Below are 21,547 nucleotides of genomic sequence, written 5' to 3' on the forward strand. Positions count from 1 at the left end.
CAACCCTTGAACCAGTTTCTCATCCATCGAGCCATCCACCCATCAAATCCACCTCTTTGCAATTTAGAGAGAAGGATGTTGTGGGGGACCGTGTCAAAGGCTTTACAGAAGCCCAGACAGTTCACATCCATGGGTTCACCCGTGCCCACTGCTGCCGTTACCCCCTTGTAGAAATCCACTAAGTTGGTCATAGAGGATTTGCCCCGGTAAAGCGGTGCTGGCTGCCTTTAACCACCTCCATGTGCTTTAGCACAGCTTCTAGGACAATCACAGGATCTAGGATTTAAGGTCCCTTCCAACCCAAACCATTCTGTCACTCCACGGTTCTATTTAACCGCTAGCCCTTCTATCAGCTGCTGTTTAATTTCCCATTCCCAGCGCCCCACCCCCCCGCCTCACACCCCCGGGATCACCCCTCCTCCCCGGGGGGCGGTGCCGCCCTTTAAAGCCGCGGGGGGGCGGGGGGAGGCGTGCCTGCGCGTGCCAGCGGAACCCAAGATGGCGGCGGCGTCCGAGCTGCTGACGGGCTGGTGCCTCTTCGGCCTGGCGCTGCTGGTGAGTGCGGCCCGTCCCGGGCCCGCCGGGGGCTCGGCTGCTGCAGGGAGCCTCGTCCGGCCGGAGCCGGGACAACGGGTGTCCCCGGCGCTGGGGACGGGGGCAGAGAGGGACCCGAGGGGCTCGGGGGTCGCTCCGGCTCGGGGCACGCGGGGACAGCGACCCTCAGGTCTTAGGAGTAGTGTCTAACTCCACAAGGGCTAATTTCTGTGTCGTTACGAACTTCACAACCGTCACATCTCTTGCTAACTTGAAGCTTTAGCTCTGACCCCGCGTTTGAGACACGGAAAGGCTGTAAACAGGCGATGGCAGGAGGCGCATCTGGTCAGCACAGACCACACTGAGCACAAGGCGTTGTCATCTCCAAAGAGTGAATAGTGTCTGGAGAAAACACTGTTTGAAAAGACAAACAAACAAACCAAAACATAAAACCATGAACCAAACAAACCCCATGTTACCAGAGGGACGTTCTGTCTGACTTGGAAAAAATACCATTACTTAGATGAAACTTAACTCTACTTTAGCTTAAATCAAAACGTTCCGCTTCTTCTAATAGTAAATACTTTTTGTATCAAAAGTACAGAGTAAGCTGTAGTGGGGAATGTACCATTGATCCCTGAGGTTTGTGTGACAAGTGTGTTGATGCCGTACCGGTCATAAATACCAAAACATAGGGTGTAACTTCTGTCTCTACCTTCTGGCATCCTTATTATGCAACTCATACCTGTTTTCCCCTATGTCTTCTAGGCTATTCTAGTTTTCTCCTGGATTTACGTGCGCAAGTATCAGAGTCGGCGGGAAAGCGAAGTGATTTCTACCATAACAGCGATCTTTGCGCTGGCAGTTGCTCTCATCTCCTCAGCGCTGCTACCAGTGGACATCTTCTTGGTTTCGTACATGAAAAATCCGAATGGTACATTTAAGGTATGGACTTTCTCGAATGTTAACTGCCTTTTCAAAAGAAACACTTATGTTGAAAGAGGATGTTGTTTGGCTGGCAGAGTGTTAATAACTGTTGTACTGTCCGAATTTCTTGGGAAGCTGAGTACTAATACCGTGAATACAACACAGAACTCTATTAGTTATTTGAACTCCACTTAAGTGTTCACTTCTAGTATTTATTTTTGATATTCTACTCATTTTCAAATACTCATTCCTTCTGATGTGCTCAAAGGGCTGAGTATGCCATTCTGAAGGTATAAACAAATTTCTTAAATATTGCTTTTTTTTTAGTATATCATAAGGCATTGTAGGATGGAATTTGTTGCTTCTCAGTTCAAAGACATGCTATTATTGTCCATTTGCAGTCTAAGATTATTTTGATTTTTTTTTCAAATGTGTTGTTACTCTGGTACTGAAACTTTAAGACTTATAAATATTTACTGCGTTTGTCTACCTATACTGTAGAGCCTGTGTTAATAAGTGCTTTTTTTTTTTTTTTAGAGGGAAAGCTGGAAAAACTCATGGGGGAGGGGATGAGGGGACTACAGTAGTATCTCTTGGCTGATGCTGCTTTAACTGAACTACTATCTTTATGGACTTAAACTCTAGGGAGTTGTTGAGTAAAATGAGTTCTTCATGGGATGAGTACTTAGTGTAGTCTGTTCTGAGCATTGCTGTATACAAGAGTTCTTTCTAGTGCTTAAAGCATTTGCCTTCTTTGTTTTCAAGGATGGTTCTCAAAGGCAGTGGCCCAGTGTTCTTGGCAGGACACCACCATTAAAACCAGGCTGAACTGGAGCACGTTAATAATTTGAAAAACGGCTTAGTTTGGTTTGGAGCTTACCTGGATCTACAGTAAAAGAGAACATTCCGAAACAAATGAGAGAGTAGGCAGATGGTCAATGCCTACATAAGACTCGATGACTGTATTCTCTTTCAGCCTTGCTTCCAAAGGAAAACAAACTGCCAGATCCTTGATAACTCTTCATAACTATCTTGCAGCTGATAGACTGTGTTTTTGCTGGTGATGCTGTAAATATAAGTCACAGGACTTTAGACAAGCTTTTAGAATTGAGCTGTCTTATGATTTTTGTGATGTCTGTCTCTTGGTGGTAATACAGAATATATTAAACTGTTCAGTGTTATGGTTGAAAGTTTGTGTCTTCAGACCTTCTTTATTCAGGATTAAGAAGGGTATAAAAGATAAAAAAGACATTTCTTATATCACAATAATAGCAGTTCAATGAGGATAATACTGAGTATTAAGAAATATATTAACTTGACTGGAGAAGTTACAAGTGATATAACTAGGCCCATCTGGAACACGGATATCTTCTGGGAACTAAGCAGAATGTCCTGCTGCAAAGGAGGCTTATCTTGTTAATGTATGCCTTCCTGATTTGAGAAGAAAACATGTGAGGAGAATAGGTAAATTGTGGTCATGCAGCTGCTACAAACATTTGAGGAAGCAAGATTTGTGTACTTAAAATACTGTTTTTTTTTCTTGAGATGGATTTATTTAATGGCCACATGTTGTGATGTGGTAGAGTAGGTAGTTTCTGGTAGAAAATTGTACCTAAAAGCAAGTTTTCATGCTTGCGGTAAAACTTCTATTTCTTTAAACTACCTTTGCCTGTGCTTCTAGGGCTTCTTGGTATTGCTTAGTTCTTAATGTTTGTAGGTGCTGCTGATGGCTTTTTGAAATAAAATTGCTTGATACTGCCTTGCAGAAGAGTCTTTCCTTCTCTTTAAAGGCTCAGCTGAATAAGTTTCTAGCTTTGCAGCAACAGCATGAGATCTTCTGATACTAAAACATTTGATCCAACCCAGGTGTTGAAATTGTGGGTTTCTTAGCTTAGCCCTGCTGATATTGCAGGGTTGACATGGAGTCAGATATAAAAACCTGCACATAAACACACAGCTTTATTGATTTGGTAATTTCAGTTTAGGAGTAATATCTAGTTAGGATGCTGGCAGCATCTTAACATAAGGTCTTCATAAATTGTTAAGGCTTTTAACACTCTTATGGGTAACGTACTACTTTTCTGCTACTGCTTCCCAAGTAGGACAGACTGGATTGGGCTCAGGGTATTTCCAGGAGTCTACTGCCCTTCCTTTGGAACATTGTTTCAAATCCTGCAGCTCCAAGGATGTGATGCTGATGTCTGAAATACTGTGGCTCTGGCAAGAATCCTTTGTTTTGGATGGCTAGAATGAGTTAAGTTTTCGCTAGTTTTTTCTACTTCGTAAATTTTGGAGGCAAGTAGCAGGTGTGGATAACCTATGTAAAAAAACCTGCTATTTCACAAAACCCTCTTTCAACTGGATGGTTCCCACACTTTTGCCATAAGACCAGTGAAAGTTATGCAGATACTAGGTAAACAATTTTTTTCTGTATGTACTCTTTTTCTTCTACCTCCCAACTGTAATTCCTGGTGTTGATGCTAGAGAGTTGAAAAAGTCAAGGATGCTCAACTTAAAAGGAAGAGATACTATATTTGGAGTTCGAGTTCTTTTTCCTTTAATGCATCTGACCATACTATCAACTTGTATATATTCTTGAGGTTTTCCTGTGAACAAACTTGTAGCAAAGTCAGGAAGAAGAATATTAGACTAATAGCAGAGGTTAAATTGAAGGCATAGTCTGATGATGCTATGTTCTTATTGTGAATTGTGTGTTTGGTGACAAGTGAAGGTTGTGCCCTGGCTACCGGGATTGACTTAATTCTTTGAAGTGTATTAACCAGGCAGATTATCCTTTTCTGAAGTTTGTGAAAATGAAGATCATTTCTGGATGAATTAATTTAAAATGGTGTTATGTAGTCCTTGTTCTGAGGAGTCTTCCTTGTCACAGGCCGTATACTGTACCTTGGTCAGCCTTTAACTGTGAGGTTGTGTTAATTTGGACAAGATTCAAATTTAACTTACTCTTTATACATCTTTCAATTAAGACATGTTATTCTTTATGATAAAGAAAAGGCTTGTGGCATTTGGTACCTGTTAGTGTGTCTTAACATTTGTGAAATTTGTAAAATATTACCATGAAGCTTGTACAATTAATGAACAGAGGTGTTTTGGCATGAGGTTTTGCACAGTAGTTGTGTAGCCCTTGAAGGAAAGAGCAGTGGTGCATGGACTTGGTCATTATTCCTCTGTGCAGAAGAACTCATTGCCAGAACACCTTTTCTGGAAGTTTTGATCATAGTGCTGTTAAGAAGGAAAGCAAGTTTTTGGTTATAGTACTAATCAAAAGAACCTGTGTATTACCTTGTAAGCGAAGGCCTGATACTATTCACCAGCACCACTTTTATCTTGAAGGTTTTAGCTGTGTTTGCATTGACAGTGCTTTAGTTTGTGCAATGGAGTTCAAATTCCTTCAGTTGGATCTGATCTGTTTGATCTGAAAGCTTGTTTGATTTATAACAAGCGCTTAGGCACAGAAAACCTCACCCTAGCTTAAAGACTTAAGATTGATGCTGGAACCCAGGACCTCTGCCCCTGACCTACAAGTCTCATAAATATTTTAAATATAGCTGATACTGTCTTGCAGCAGGAAGACTGCTTGAAACAAGGATGTTATCTTCACAGTCCTTTTTTTTTATTCTGTTGTCGATGCAGCAGAAGACGGGGGATGTGATGAGAACTGTTAAGTTTTTGAAATGGAAGGAGTCTTGCTGCTATGTGAAGTTAAAAGCCAGTGGCATTTCTTTCAGGCTAGTTAGACTGAATGTCTCACAAATTGTGGGTGTCTGCCTAAGCTGTTAAAAGCAAGTTGTCTCCTTAATGATTCAAGGAGTAGCATCCACTTAATGGGAGATGATTTTTGCAGACCATTCTATTAATATTTCTTTTGTATCATTAGAGAAACTCATTATGTAGGTGGTTAGAATACAGAACCACTGGAAATGTCAGGTTTTTTTCTACAAAGGTGTTAGCTGAGACATCATAAACTGAGACCGTGCTTCCTGTTCTGAGGAGGAATTACTACTACTGAAGTAATAATAATTGGCCAAAATATTCATAGTAGCCAGATGTGGCTGACATATGCATGTTTCTGTATGTTACACTCCATCTGGCAGTCAAAATCCTGTTTGTCCCATTTTTGGAAGCAATAGGCTAGAATATCAGGGTCCCAGATACGAAATTTCTTTATATCTAACCATGTTATGGCCCACTCTTCAGTCTTTGGTGTTGTATCTTCTTTTTCATTGGCTAAGCTTTGGGGGAGGCTAATCGGCAGAATGGCAGCTTTGTCTACTTTTGAAACATCAGAAATACTGAAGCCTCTTCAAGCTCTGTTATCACTGCAGAGAGTAGGAGCTTCACTCAGTACTTGTGATATGCTTGCAGAGTCCAGCAGTGACAGTAGGAATGACACCTTTAACAGGGACAGAAGGATGAAATTCATGGCCATTCCCCCAACAAAGAGTGAGCAAGGTCAAAAATCTCAGATTAGCTTGTACTGCCTTCATTTGGGGAAGTTATCTGTGCAGCTTGAATATTATGGTTCTGTTGAAATAGGTTAATGTGAGTCACTAACCAGACACAGTTGCTAGAAGGAAGACCCCACTATGTGCTTGCTTGGGGAAGCAAGCCTTCTTCATAACTAGTTTTCTACAAATGCAATTATAAAATTCATCTTTTGAGGGAGTGCTGCTTTAGTTTTAGCTTTTAGAGAAATGGAAGTGTCTTAAACTGCCTTTCTATATCTTTGTGTAGCAAAGTTTTCCTAATCTATTTACTTTTTACACTTATTGCTGTATTTACATCTGCTGAATTCTTCAACATTGCTTCTATTAAAGTTATGACTCTTAAGGAATACTTATGTAGGCCATCATAGTCATTTCAGGTATCCTTGCAGTTTGATTCCCTTTTCTATCAAAACAAAACATTGTTACAAGTATTTTCAAGGTGATATGATGTATGCTTGCTAACCTGCATGGAACAGAATGAAGTACAGCAGAACAGTGCAGAATGCCTGAATTCTGTGCTTCTAAGGTTGTTGATATATATAGTGCAAGCTTGGGCCGTAATGGATGGAGAAGAAAAAACTCTAGATCTAGAGGCTGTCCAGATGAGTTCTCAACTGAGTCCGCAGTGTGCTTGTCCAGTAAATTCATATACCCATCAACTTGATATATTAACATTGCTGCTGAGAGTGTCAGAGCTCTGACAGTCACCAGGTAGCAGTGCTTTTTGCTTTTGACAAGACACTGCTGCTGTCAGTACTTTTTGAAACAGCTCGTTTGAACTGGTTACAGCTTTTGAGTTGCTGATGATATATACATACAGATAATTAGTCTACAAGAAGAATTTTTACCTCCTTAGTTTGCTTAAATGTGAGGCTTCTGCAGCTGATGGAAAGCTGACCCAATAGATATGATATACTGTCAAGTTAGCTTGCATTACATATTATTCTTGTGCAGAGTGATGGAAAGTGTTAGTTAAGGCATGTGTGCATCTTTACATCTTTACATCTTTTACTGTAAGATAATATCTCAATATTTTAATATGCCATAAGGTATGTTACTTTAATCCTGTACACAACTTAATTTGAACAACAAATTGAAAAACAGTGTTTTCAAGTACTGTGTCTGTATCATAGAGTCATGGAATAGTTTGGGTTAGAAGGGATCTTAAAGATCACCTAGTTCCAACCCTCCTGCCATGTTAATGCTTTTCTGGAGTTGAAGCAGCAGTCTTTTTGGCTGTTAAGACCTGTCATATTTCAATGACTGTCTGCCTCTTCCTTGAAAGTGGCTATGGCACTTGAACTTCAGTTTTTACTGTTTCTTTTCATGCTTTTTCTTGGTTGGTGTGCGTTTTGAGTGTCTCAGTTGCTCATAGAAGAAAATTTTAACGCTTACTTGGAAGTAAACAGTACCACCTGCTTAGTTCAGTCTTGCCTTTCCCTTAGGAAAAAGCGATTAAATTGAAGCGATGCATTTCCTTAATTTTTAACACTAGGCAGCTTACACACTTTAATATGCTGTGTATTTAGTACTGTTACAATCAAATTCTTTTGAAATTTTTCAGTTGAAAGGCTGTTGGGCTTGAGCCTGACAGTCTTCAAAGATTAAGTTATTGTGTATATGACAGACACTTAACTTAAGGTGTTGCTCCTGTCCCTTCCACTAAAATACTTTCGATCCTTTCTTTTTGCTGATTAGGTGACAAAATGCATATATGCTTTTCTACTCAAATTCCGGTTGAATGATAATGTAATTTATTTCAGACAATGAACTTGAAAAGCTTGATGTGAAGTGGCCTACTGGAGGTCTTTATATAGTAATTTGAAGGAAGGTGGTGCTGATTTTCTTAGGTAACAGGGTAATGAAGTGTTTATGGTATGTCATCAAGCCCATGTTCCATGAGAATTTTAGGCAGTTCTGAGAACTGATAAAGTAAGTGTTAGTCGTGTGTATTCTTTAAGGAGTAAGCTTGCTTGTTTTTCATGTGCTCTCTGTTAATGGATGCATCTTTTACAACAACTGAAAGGGCTTGAGCTTACCAGTTGAAAAAAGCCTACACAAAGAAACCAAAAGGAGCTTTGATGGTACTGAATCTCTTTTCACCGATTCTGTTCTGTTGGTGTCTCCCAAATCACTAAGTTGTGAAGAGTTCTTGCTTCTGGATAACTACTTTATTGATCTTGACTGCACGTGGATTGGATGCCACAAGACTTGAACAGTTCTGGAATATGATAAAGCTATGTAGGCAGGTTCGGACCTTTGTATTCAGTCCCTGAGTTTAGCTTGCAATGATTATGCTACAAAACATTTAATTTTCTTAAATCAATGGTTCTTCTAGAGGAGAAGAAAAAATAGATGGGACAAGGGGACAAGGACTTGGTTTTGGCTTTCTGGCTGTGTGCACTTACCAGTGTAGCTAGAATTGTATTTTCACTTCCATCTTTCCTCAGCTCTAGTTTGTGATGCTATTTCTGTGACTGAAATCTCATTATCTGAATATTGGTTATATGAAGTGGGATTTTTGGGGGGGCTCTTTAAGCAATTCCTATTGTTAGCCTTGCTGATAAACTGATGCTTTTTTAATTGAGATACTGATTTCAAAATGAATGCATTCTTGACTTGATTGGGTCCTTCCATTAATGCTTTGCATGTGCATGTATTCTTAAAAAATTTAAAGCAGAAGTAAATGTGTTGATTATAAAGTTAAGTCCATTGCATCCATCTACTGGTCTGGGCAATTCATACAGTTTGGATGTCTGTGCAGTCTTTTCTAATGTACCATGCTTTGTCCCTGCAAGGACTTGACTTTGAAGCTTAGTGCTCACTGCAGTGCTCAGAGTCCAGAGAAAATGGCTAGAACTGGAAATAATCATGCCTGAATTTGCTTTTTTTACAGAACACTCAGGAAACTGTTCAGGTTGAGCTTCAGACTCAACAGTTGCCTTGTCTAATATGTAGGAAACTAGAATCAGTTTCATAAAAATATATATTTTAAGTGTTGCTTCAATACCAAGTACAGAATAAAAGCATATGTACTAAATTATCTGCTAAAAATGGCATTCAGTAATAATTTTCTTTAAATTTTGTGTTGACAATATAATGTATGGTAGCTAAGGATTCATAATCTGAAAAAACCCAAACCTTACAGCTTGAAGCATGAGATGAACAGCAAAAGTGAGTATAAGCAGTGTGGATACTACTACAGTCCTTCAAAATGCAGTTCCCTTAATAGTCTGTTAGGTGAACTAGGTTTAACTTAAATTCCGACACTTAAAATGGGAAAACTGAGTGATTTATACTTTTCTTTAAGCACATGATAGCAGCTCCTTCATTTGTGTAGGATTTCTATTGAATGAAGTGTTCTTTTATTTTAATTTAGTATTAAATGCTTCTATCCTTTATAACTAGGACTGGGCTGATGCTAATGTTACAAGACAAATTGAAGACACCGTACTTTATGGGTACTACAGTAAGTATTAACTTACAACTTTTTAAATTAATTGGACCTTTAAGTGAAGGCATGGAGTTTTTAGGGGTCATACTGAGTTATTCTTTTTTGGTTGAACTTTAGTCTTACTATTAGTGCCTTTTACTGACTTTTTTTACATTCAAGAGCCACCTAAAAATGTAAATGTACCGAAGGCCAAACTGTGGAAAAAATAATGGCTTCTGTTATATAATCTGCTGTCAACTTGTTTCCTCTGTATGTGGCTACAGGTCTATAAAGAGAAACATGTGGCTTTGCTGTAACTTTCATGGTGCTTTACGTGTAACAGTGAAATTTGCTTACCCTGTGTTAAGTTCTTGAAATGGTTAGTGTAATGTTTGTGCGTTAACAGATTCAGCAACTACCGTATTCAAAGTAAAAGCTACTGTAAAGGAGCATCCAGAGTGGTAATCCTAAACAAAACTGAAGCAAAAAATTGACTGAAATCAAATCTAATAAAGTAACTCTTTGCCAAACCACTGCATAGTTTTAGAGCAGTTGATTGTACTTCCCTTATTAGAAGTTCTACTGCTAATGAATATATCTAAGAGGTAGCTATAGACAAGTGATGCTTATCATGGTTTGAGTGAAAAACCTACCTTGGTCTATGATATGAACTCAGAGGTAGTTTTCTACTTTCGTAAGGCTTGAAGTTTTCTGTCTGAAAATATATATACATTCAAAAGAGCCAACCCATAGTCTATGAGACTGCTTGGTAAATTTCTGTGAGGTGTTTTGGGCTAATTGAGCCTCTTTTTAAAGCAAGATGTCTCTTGGTAAATCCTGAACTAATTTTTGGAGTAGTTGAAACTGCTTTTGGTTTTGGCCTCTCTGGACAGGTCTACTTGAAATATTGTAGGACTAATGTTTTTCATAGCATATCCTCCAGATGGTGGTAGAGATTTAAAGATGGTTTTGGAAGTGTTTTTCTTTTGTGATTTTAATGTGAAGACTCGATGCCCAGTTTGCTATAACTGGAGCTACATTGAAGTGAACAGTAATAGGTAACTTATTTTTCTGAAGTCTCCATTATTCCTGTATAAAAACATTCTAATGCCTCTCCTGCATCATTAGGTCTAGTCCCCTGCTGCTGTTTCACAGTATAGGAAAATGAAAGCTGAGAAGGAATAAGTTAAACAGCTCTTCCAGTCTTGTAATGCTGTTCCGTGTTTTTCGTACTTGTATCTTTTAAATGCATTTCGTCTAGGCACGTTTTTCTTTAAACAGGATGAGTAGATCAGAAATCTCCTTTTATACTAAAGAATATGAATACTAGTACTTCCTCATCTGTCCAGAAAATGCAACAAAAACTATTTTGCCTCCTGTAGATATGTGCAAACTTTAAATAGGAGTAGTTGCTATGCAGACCACTGCCCTTCAATCCAAGTTGCTTCTAACTGTGGCAAGAATTTTGAGGCTGTGCCTTGAGGTTTTAGGTTGTTAAGGTTTACTGTGCTACCTGTATTGTGGTTTACTGAGGAAACTGTCACTAAATGCAGAAAAACTTACTTTTTTTAACAAAGTCGTTGGTCCCCACAAACAATGTTTTATTTCTCACACTTAGCTGATTTCTTGGCTAGACTAATACAAAAGTAGAATGGCTTTGTACTGGTGGAATGATAATTGAGGTAAATTGAAGAATGAAGCTTGAGATACCTGTAATTTGAAGTGGGACTTCGGTGGCCTAAGAGCTTTATTTAGGAAAGCAGTCTACAGATTGCTTTGAAGCCGTAGGGGCTTAGTGTTAATTATCATAAACCCAACTGTAGTAGAATGTCTGGCAGTACTTGAGTGGTTGAAGAATGATCAGTAGTTGGCAGATGCTCTAAAACACCATGTCAGTTTGTGTTTGGAAGAAAAGCCTTTTTCAGAAAGGGTTAGAACTGGAAACCATCCAACTGCATTTTCCTTTGTATCATGGAGAACCAGGCTGAAACAATGGTAACCTGGATCTGTGTTCTGTAGGTCTATTTCCTCTAGCAAGTAAATCCTACGTACTGGAGTGAGCTTGATGTTCAGTGTCTTTGGTTAAGATTCTTGTGAATGGTGAAAGGATGTCATTGGTAGATCCTATTCTTCCTGTGAGGTAGTCTAAAATCTTTTGACCTACATGGGTTAAGTGTTTGCCAACTATAGTGTGGCAAGGAGTGTCTGATAACTTTTATGGCCATCCCTTTGGGCATGCCTTAAAGTCTATGCTGAACTTCAAATTTTCCATTTCCTTTTTTTTTTTTTCTTAAATGGATTTATGTCTTAAGTCAACACTAGTTACTGTATGGTGATTCCTAGGCTGAAGTTCTTGAGTAGAAATTTATCCAGGGTAATACTTGGTATAACTGGGATGAATTTTGCATGGAGTTTTGTCTGCTTACTGCAAGTGTTTAATACTGAGTCATTGATGCAAACACCTGGGCTTCTAGGAGTTGTTAGACAGAAGTCAAATGTAGCTACATGTTTTCATGGTCTGGTCCTAGGAGAAGACATGCTAAATATTGTGGAAGTCTTGTGTAGCTCTACTTGACAAATATTGTGGAGTTACATCTATAGAAACGCTCTCCTAATGAGTGTGATTTTGAGAAGCAATCTGGCAGAACAAAAATTGAAAGTCTGTTACAGTATTGACACCTACTGTGGTGAAGTGCTAAAACTGTCCTACTTCCAACAGGTGTGTGTGACTTGGAATTCATTACTGTTTCGTATTCCTTAACTTTCCCTGGGGCAAACAAGATGTTTGTTATTGCAGCCATAAAAATAGGTGGAAAAAAAGTTGTAAGAGATTTTTTTTTTTTTATGTGAGAATAATGTATTTGAGCGAAAACATTCATCTTAGGTTTTCTGACATAGCTTGTGACCCCTCAACAGAAGTGAGGGGGTATACAGCAAAGCATTGGTTTAAGCAGCTTAGTAGTACTGAAGTTAGGCAGTGCATTAGTATGTGATACCATCTGGAAGAGCAGAAGTTTTGTGTGGTGGCAGAGACTTCTGATCCTATAATGTTCTTCCACTTCCTCAAAGGGATTTGAGGGACTATATTGAACTCAGATCCTGTTTGACATCTTCCCAGTTCCTGAAGTATTTTGATTTCTTCTACCTACTGCATTTTGCTTTTCTTTGTTCCTAGTTGCTCTTGCATAGTACTAGAATAAAAAGGCCAAATGAAAACATGAAGGGATGATTGGTTTTAACTTCAAGATTACTACCAGGTGTAACTTTCTCATAATTAAGGTGAGCTAGATAGTCTAATACCTCATTAGATTCTTCCACTGGTTTAGTAGCCAATATGGTCTTTTTTAAGAAGGCATTTTCAAAACCTGGTGAAGTATGGAAAAACTATGCATCAATTTAACAGCCTCGATACAGTTAAATAAAACAATTCAGCAAAGCTTGGTTGAAAAGTGTAGCTGACTGGCAGTAGCCATTGAGAATAGTCCTCTGCCAATACGTTGTAGCAAATGAGAAAGTTAGGAAACTGAACACTAGCATGAAGAATTACAGGAAAGAGTCAGAAAACAGTTTTCAGAAAGGAAAGGATTTATAGTGTGTTTTATCATCATGTTATAAAACTATGTAAAACAATTTCCAAATACAGATGAGCTGTGTATTCAGTAACTGAACACCAGTGGCTTAAATAATAAAAAAGAACCCTGAGTTTAGTGTTAGAAGCCTGAGCTGTTCTCTTAAAATTGAATTAAGTTACTGCAGCAAGAGCATTTAGGTGGTACCAATGTTTTATTGATGTAGTAGTAAATGATATCTAGGAACTGTATGAAATAAGGCTGTTCACTTGGATTCAAGTCTCTCTTCCTTTATCCCCTTGGAGGCAGCATGCATCAGTCCCATTAGATAATAAGCTATGTGTAAACAAGATGTGCTGAATCTGAGATAGTAAAACTTAGAAGTAAGGCTGTTTTCTGTGCTTGCAGTGACCTCTATGGGCTGATTATTCTGATCTGTGATTAATGATGCATATAACTTGCCTAATTTAATGGCACATTATAGTGTTGATTTACGACTAGTCTTAAAAAGCGGATTTTACGTTGGAGAGATTTGATTTCTGAAGACATTCACAATATGAAAGCAGTTAGAGAAGTGCTCTAGACGATGTAAGAATGCTGCATTTCACAGTTTGAAGTTTTAAGGTGTCTTGGAGCCCTGAATTCTGTGCTCTTGGCAAAAGTGAGTGTTTCTGAACTAACCAAGAAATTGTTCGGTTTATTACACTGGTGTGCTAGCTTAGCATTCTAACCAGTAGATACCTCTACTACCTTTAAATATTTTTAAGAAGAATGAGTTCTGTTTAGAAATAACTTCTTACTCCTATTAGATTCTAGGTTAATTGGCTTCTACACATACTTTACTAGAAATGATGAGGTAGATTTCTTTGAAGTATGTGAATACACTAAGAATTGAACTAGCCAATCCTAGAAGCCACCAAAATAACATAAGGATGATTTATACTGGTTAGTGATGGGAAGACGCTGATCAGTTACGCAAAATGAGGCAAAGATTAAAAATACTCAAGAGATCACATTAATGTGGTCCTGGATATCTTTATTTACCCACTTAAAGGGTTGGTTTTTGTGGTTGCCCAAGCAGTATTGATTGTGTGGTACTTTGAACAGTGAGGGCCTATGCTACGGAGACTTTCCTTGTCGAGTGCAAATACTGTAACGTACTGCTTGACAGCTTTTGGTTTCCTAATAGACTTCTAAAACATTTTAAGGTATTCAGAAGTGTTGAAGGATTTCACTAAATAATGGTGTCTAAAAAAGCATTTAACTTCTAATGCAAGGAGATGAAGATATAAACTTGATATTCTTGATCTGAATGTGGGCTTTCTTAATTTTGTCAAACCTAGCAATTAGTGTTCATGAAGACTTGTGTTAGCTTAACACTTTACCTGTGTTAAACTAAGTGGCTTAAAGTCTCTTAAGATCATCTGTGCATAAAAGTAATAAGACGGTATGACTGTTTTGATTTAGAGGCTATTTGGATAAATGTCTGTTGCATTCTTCAATTAGTTCCTCCTTTAAAGAAAGGAGGCTAAGTGATGATGCTATATTGCTATGTTGCAATGGCCAGGGCTTGTTCAGAGCAGACATCGAGACCTGGTGCTCAGGGACACGGTTTAAGGGCAGGTAGGAATGGTTGGACTCGATGATCCAAGTGGTCTTTTCCAACCTGGTGAGTCTGTGATTCTTGGCTTGTATCAGAAACGGTGTGACCAGCAGGTCGAGGGAGGTTATTCTCCCTCTGTACTCGGCACTGGTGAGACCGCTCCTTGAATCCTGTGTTCAGTTCTGGGCCCCTCACCACAAGAAGGATGTTGAGGCTCTGGAGCGAGTCCAAAGAGCAACAAAGCTGGTGAGGGGGCTTGAGAACAAGTCTTATAAGGAGTGGCTGAGAGAGCTGGGGTTGTTTAGCCTGGAGAAGAGGAGGCTGAGGGGAGACCTCATTGCTCTCTACAACTACCTGAAAGGAGGTTGTAGAGAGGAGGGTGCTGGCCTCTTCTCCCAAGTGACAGGGGACAGGACAAGAGGGAATGGCCTCAAGCTCCGCCAGGGGAGGTAAGTAACTTGAAATGTGTTGTATTTTTGTGTATATCCTTTCTATGAACAACTCCTGTTTTAGGTGACGTAGCTTGCTTTTATTCACCATCCTTTATGCTACCTCTGTCCCAGTGTGCTAGTCCTATATATCGCCTGCATGCAGTTTATTACTTTTAGTCTTTTTGTCATTGCCAAATTGGAGGTGTATCTGAAATCATTGGTTTGAAAGGGTTAATTGTAAAAGTCCTTTGGAGTTAACAAACTAGTAGTAGTTCATATGCTGGCTAGTAAGTTTTATTAACTTGTCAGTGCTTGAAATTAGCAACAGCTAGGAGGAGAGGAAACTGATTCTTTCCTTTGAATTACTTATGCAGTAAATGAAGTGCCAATGTAACTGTCTCTTGACTTAATTAAATTCTTCCTTGTAGCTTTGTACTCGATTATACTGTTCTGCGTCTTCCTGTGGATTCCCTTTGTCTATTTCTATTATGAGGAGAAGGAAGAAGATGATGGCAACACATGCTTGGTAAGTTCACTCTAGCAAATTCACTAAGCAGTGAAAAGACAAATGAATGTAAAAAAACGAAAGCAAGAATGGTAGTCCAACTTTAATACTATAATGTTAATAGCATCTCTTTACTGAATATTTTAAAAATACTGAAGCAGCTTTTAATAACACCAAATCTGGCATAGTCTATTCTAAGCACTGTGGTCTCACCTGAAATGAAACTTTAGTGAGATCAATAATTAAAATCTGTTTTTCCATGAATCTTCCTACAAGTTCCTTTGAGCTGTACTTCATATAGAGGAAGCTAAAACTTCTTCTTACATAAGGTTTTTCTTAGAATAGAAAACAGGTTTTAAAGTAGGAGACAAATATTGTACTGATTCTGGGATGCACACTAAATTTGAGTACCTTTTTGTAGCATTTGTCTTTTCTCTAGAAGTGGGCAGTAGTAATCTACTTGAAACTAGATCTTGATTATTTTTGTAATGCACTGAAGATTTTTGACATGCATGACGTTGCAGGGACTACAATAAATGCATGCCAGTAAGGTGCTAATGTCTCAAATGAAAATCCTTTCTTAAAGAATATTTTCATTATTGATCATAATGATTTTCCTATCTATTCAGTTATAACTGTGACATGATGAGAAAAAAAGACTTCTAATCATAGCCATAATATGAAGCATTGATAATAAGAATTTTCTTAGAGTGTATTTACTCTGAACAAATGTACCCTGGTTTCTGGGCAGAGCTGAAGAGCATAGTTTGTGGTGGAAGCATAATTCAGTATCATTGTTTGTAGCTCTCAAGCTGTGAGACTCCTTAAAGATGTATACATCTGACTTGTGTCTAAAACTGCTCATGTTTTTTGTGGAAGTACTTTTATGAAAGTGTTACACGGAGTATGCTTCGCCGTAACCTGGACAAATCCCGTTTTATTTTATGTTAATCTATTAACCTTCTCTTTAATATACAGCACGTTAAAACTGCTTTCAAATATACTCTGGGATTCATGACAGTTTGTGCAGTTCTCCTGTTAATTGGGTAAGTATCTGTATTGAACGTTGTTGGGGGATATAGTAAATACAACCCCAAACAGAACTTTGTTCTATGCAAGATGAAAAAGGTTGGTTATGGTGCACTCAGCTCATATAAAGACTATCTAGCTTAATCTCTTTACAGGGCTTAAATATCTGGAGAATTACGTACATGAAAAGTAAGAGTTTAAATGGAAGCTAAAATAGTTTTTTTGATTGTGGAGGTACTTACGCTTTCAGGTTCTGCTTCTTTCTGCAGTGTGAACATCCACTAAAGACTTGTGGAGCTATCACATTTACAACTGCCTTGATATCTTGGAGTACAAAGAGTGAAATATTTGTGCTCTTCCTGTGTTCTGCCTCTATCGCATGTTTTCATGGATATCCCGAAACAGCTTTTAGAAATATGAGTAGATGCTACTTGCTTAGTACTTTCCTACATGGAAGTGTTCTGTGAAGGACATGTATATCAAGTATAGCCCTATACTATTTGTGCCTTGTCCGATAAAGGTTCCACTGAGTGTTTGAAAGGCAGACATTACTTAAATGGGTAACTTGGAGGAAATGCTGTTATTCTGCAAGTCCTAGCAGAATTACAAACTCAATTTAAGATCACCGTTAAACGTGACATGCATACCGATATTGCATGTTACTAATGTATGCTGTACTGTAAGCTTTTTAGCATTTTGACTGCAGCAATAAAGCTGGTAAAATTTACTAAATGTATGCTAAAATGATCCATATTGAAGTGCTGGAGTGTCAAGTAGAAACCAGACTGAAATTATTGCTTCTAACTGTATACCACCTTATCGTGGAATATTGGCTTAGTTTTGATAAATGTTTAAGGTACATGTTTAAAGTCTGTTGTTCTTGCAAATAAAAGTAACGTTTGCTATTATGGGAGACTAAAGGAGTTAGCTTAATCATGGCCTAGATATAGTATTAAAACTTCTCTTGGAAGCTTTTCTGACTGCTGGCTCCCATCGTTGGCATGCATATATATGCTGTATAATATATCCAATTTGGGAACTGTTGCAGTATCTCTAGTAGACGTTAGCTGAATCCTCAGTAGCTAGCTGTAAGCATGCTCATCTCTTCTAGTAAGAACGTGGTTCTTGACTTACTAATCATCCTTTGTTTTTAGACTTGTTCTTGTAAGTCTTCACAACTTGTGAATTAGTGGCTTCTGCAGTCCTCTCTGAAGTTGCGTGAGTTGAGTTGCAAACCAGACAGGTGTAGTAAGGATAGGACTAAGTTTCAGGAACAGTGCTTTTGAATAGGGACGGACTTGAAACTCACTGATCTACACTGCAAGAATACATACTGCAAGGAGACACGACTCCTTTAGGGACTTACAAGGGTTTCAGTATTTCTGGATTCTAATTGGAACATTTTTTGGCTTTTGTATGTATGAGGTTGCTTATTTTTTTTAAAGATGGTAATGAGTAAATAGTAGCATCATCCTGATGCCCTCAGAATGGAAAATTCATTATTTGCTACTTCAAATGCTGCTTCAGGACAGAATTTTTCTGCCTTCTTTAAGGGAAATGGCAGAACTGAACAGCTCAGTTCAGGAAGCAAGTGAGGTGTCTGTGCCAGAGAAAAATGTGAACTCCGATTCTAGTGTAGCTATCTGTAAAATAAAAAACAATATATATATATATATATATATAAAAAGCAGCAGGTATCTCAGTGTTTAGGTATGTGCTTGTTACACAAGTTATCTGTCCCAGTTCATCAATAGTCTGCACATTAAGAGCAAAGAGCCTCAGAAGTCTCAGTTTGATAGGAAAGAGAATTGTGGGACTTGAAGCTTCTACATGAGGGCCTCAAGTGAAATGTGTTAGTGGAAACAAATCTTGCTGTACTGCCTGTACTTGGCCATAGCAGATTTTTGTGCTGGTAGTCAGGATCACAGCAGCATTGAAACAGACTGGAGTTTTATGTACTGGATTAAATTTTTGGAGACTAGGCTTAATGCACTAGAATAGTCATGCACACAGTTAGCAAGAGGGCTTGGAGTATTTCTTGTTAAGTGCCTAGCAAATAGTCTGTCATATTGTGCTCACATGACTGCTGTTTCTCACCAAGAAAACCTCAGTTCTGATTATTGCTAAATCAATCTGTATAATTAAAACAGATCAGTAAATAGTTTGGTTCCTTGGAAAACAGGTCCACACAAGAAACCCTACAGCTTTTCCTAGTCAGCAGTCCTTGAAGAAATCATAAAAGCTGGATAAAACTTTAAGTTTAAGAAAATCTTATTCTTACCTGGAAGTTTGCTTTGCCCCATTGGGGAACCATGTGACTATTTTTGGAAATGTAATATCTGTTTGGTACCAGATGGTCTTGGAGGTTTTTTTAAAGCTGATGGCAAAGCTCAGTGAGCACTATTCCATTGCCTGGACTGTTGGTTGGAGTAACGCTCAAAGCTCTTACTATAGGCTGTTACAAGGACTTATTGTAGGCATGTACTCTAGGCTGTGGCAAAAATATGCATGTCTGTAATAGCACTTAAATGCTTTGCATAAAAATAACTTGAAGAATACCATTAAAAGCCAAGTATAGGAAGTATTATATACTTGGGTACTTAACTAATACTTTCTTGTAATTCCTTCCCCTTCTTAGAAATTCTGTTTTTGTTGAACAGTTTATTTACTCTTAAACGTCATGTGCTGGAGCCAAGGGGCTTGAGATGCTACAATCTATGTTAAGGCATCCTTATACAGCAGTCTGGTTTGAGCCAAAATATTTGCTTTTGAAGCTAATGTGTATGGCTCTAAAAGGAATGTTGCCCTGACTGTCAGCGTTTGGAATTAAGTTACCTTAAACTTTCTAGAACCATTAGCAGCTTAAGCTATGAATATGTCTAATTAGTCTATAAATAATTATGCAAATTATATGTAGTAGAATTCACTTAATGGAAATGCGTTTAAATCTAATGTGTCAGTATTCTATGAGGAATGACAGTTAATGACACTTTTTGATTTAAGAATTCAACTTGACCCGTCTGTACCTGTTACTAGCTCTGTTACAAGTTAATAGTTTTAAACTGCTTGTCCTGCATTTACTTTCCTTGTTCTGCAGCTTAGATATTGATCTAGTCTTGATTATAATATTCCCAGAATGTGATTTAAATGGCATAGCAGTTTGCTTCTATTCTTAAAATTACTGCAGTTTATCATTTCATGTGTGTCCACAACTCATTTGCAAGACGTAACAGTTCAGTTGCTCTTTCTGCTTGCATGAACCGAGTTCTCAACTAGACCTGTAAAACCCTGCACTTGCACTCTTTTCGTTTGCTGTCAATGGCCTGACTTTTATTGCACCACAGTAATGACAGATGAATTGAGTTATTTACCATGGCAACTTCTTTTGTTGGTGGCTGCTATGGCCCTCAGGCTGCGTTGACCATTTAGTTAACACAGCAAAATAGCCAAGACCTTTGTGAAATTTCTTCTTGCTTAGTGTGCATGAATAGGCCTAAACTGCTGAGTGCTGTGCTGGTACAAGGGGTGGGCTATTTTTTACAAGCCCTTTGAGAGTGTGGGCTGGATTGCTAAGTGTGCGGGCTCTGTTTTGTTGTTCTTGTGGCCTGTTAAACTAAAGGTCAAAAGTGTGTTCAAGTGGGCTAGTTAGCCTTCTGGCTAGCTTGCTTCTAACTAGGGTACCCAGGAAAGGAGGGGATATAAGATTCCTGCTTGCTTGGGGCTGAAGTGTGTGAATTTGTAGCTCTTGCATGCCATTCTGAGGCCCTTGGAACAGGAAGATTGGGCATCTGATTCTGCTCCTGCTCATCTCCTTCAGTCAAGATTTATCGGAGTACCAGTTGAAGAGTGTAAAGGAGGACTACTGTATCTTGTGCTCAAATTAGTGACCTTTGACAAGCTGTTTGTAGGTAGTCTCAGAAAAAAAAACCCAAGTCATATCGCTCTTGGTGGGGGGGTGGGATGGGGAAGGCAAGCAAGTTATAAATAGCTTAAGGTGTTCTGCCATTTCATTTCTTCTCTGCATGTGGTCCACAGACAAATCCAGTGATGCTAAAGTAAAAGGACTTGAGGTCACTTAGTTTTCCCAAAGTCTCCTATGTTAACCCTTTTTAGCACATAAAGCTATTCTATTTCTGTTAAGTAGAAATTTTGCCTAACCTAATACCTGCATCTTGATTTTTGCCTCAATGCTATTTCATAGAAAGAATAACTACTAGAGGCAAATACAAGGACAAAATCTGAATGCTAGCCTTAATTTACCTCTTGTGTAGTTAAGAAGCTAAAAATCAAACACTTTTTAGAAGTTAAGACTTCTTGATTTTTAAGTTTTTAACTTTGCAGAGTACCTGTTTGGTTTTGATATAAGTGCACAGTTTAATAGTAACTTTTTGAAACACGTGTTTTGGCTGTGTACTTGAAGTTGAGAAGAATGTAAATAAAATGGAACATTGCACTCAATTTTTAAAAGCTAAGGTCAAGCAATTTTTCTTCAAGGATAAGTGGATTTCTGTTTTCTTAACTTTAAAGTAAAATTCTTTTGATCCTTGACTAATTAGGGGACATGAGATGACTTCTTTGCTTTGTTACAGTGCTTTTGTTCCTTTGGATATTCCTGACAAGAAGAATTCCACAGAATGGGAGAAAGTAAAGCTCCTGTTTGAAGAATTTGGAAGTAGTCGTAAGTTTGAGATGTTCTGAGTTTTGTGTAACTTGCTACTATATTATTTTGGTGTACTTATAACCCACTGAACAAGAAAACCAACTGTCTTGGTGATGGCTTTCTAACTTGAGGCTAACTGCACACCTACATTCAATATTTGCAATGAAATTTTTCTTTCTGTTCAGATTGGGGGAAAAAAAAATACAGAGGGGGAGACACTGGCAGTATCTGCTTTCAGTACAGCCTCAATTTGACAGCAAGGGTTCCTGTGGTATTAATGGGGGAAAGGGGAATGGTGTTTTCTTCTACGGTGTATTCTCTTAGTACAGCTTTTATTTGGATACCCTA

At 38.4% G+C, this 21,547-nt stretch overlaps 1 protein-coding gene across 1 annotated transcript in view; it reads left to right on the forward strand.

Moving 5' to 3' along the window:
* The first annotated feature begins 466 nt into the window (after positions 1-466).
* LMBRD1 (LMBR1 domain containing 1) overlaps positions 467-21,547 on the forward strand; it is a 71,418-nt gene continuing 50,337 nt past the window's right edge. The window contains exons 1-6 of the mRNA XM_069851432.1: positions 467-555; positions 1,303-1,479; positions 9,378-9,438; positions 15,434-15,531; positions 16,489-16,556; positions 21,129-21,217. Coding sequence (XP_069707533.1) covers positions 499-555; positions 1,303-1,479; positions 9,378-9,438; positions 15,434-15,531; positions 16,489-16,556; positions 21,129-21,217 — 550 coding nt within the window. The 5' untranslated portion in view covers positions 467-498. The remainder of the gene's footprint in view (positions 556-1,302; positions 1,480-9,377; positions 9,439-15,433; positions 15,532-16,488; positions 16,557-21,128; positions 21,218-21,547) is intronic.

This window comes from Phaenicophaeus curvirostris, chromosome 2 (assembly GCF_032191515.1).
Source record: "Phaenicophaeus curvirostris isolate KB17595 chromosome 2, BPBGC_Pcur_1.0, whole genome shotgun sequence".
Taxonomy (NCBI): domain Eukaryota; kingdom Metazoa; phylum Chordata; class Aves; order Cuculiformes; family Cuculidae; genus Phaenicophaeus; species Phaenicophaeus curvirostris.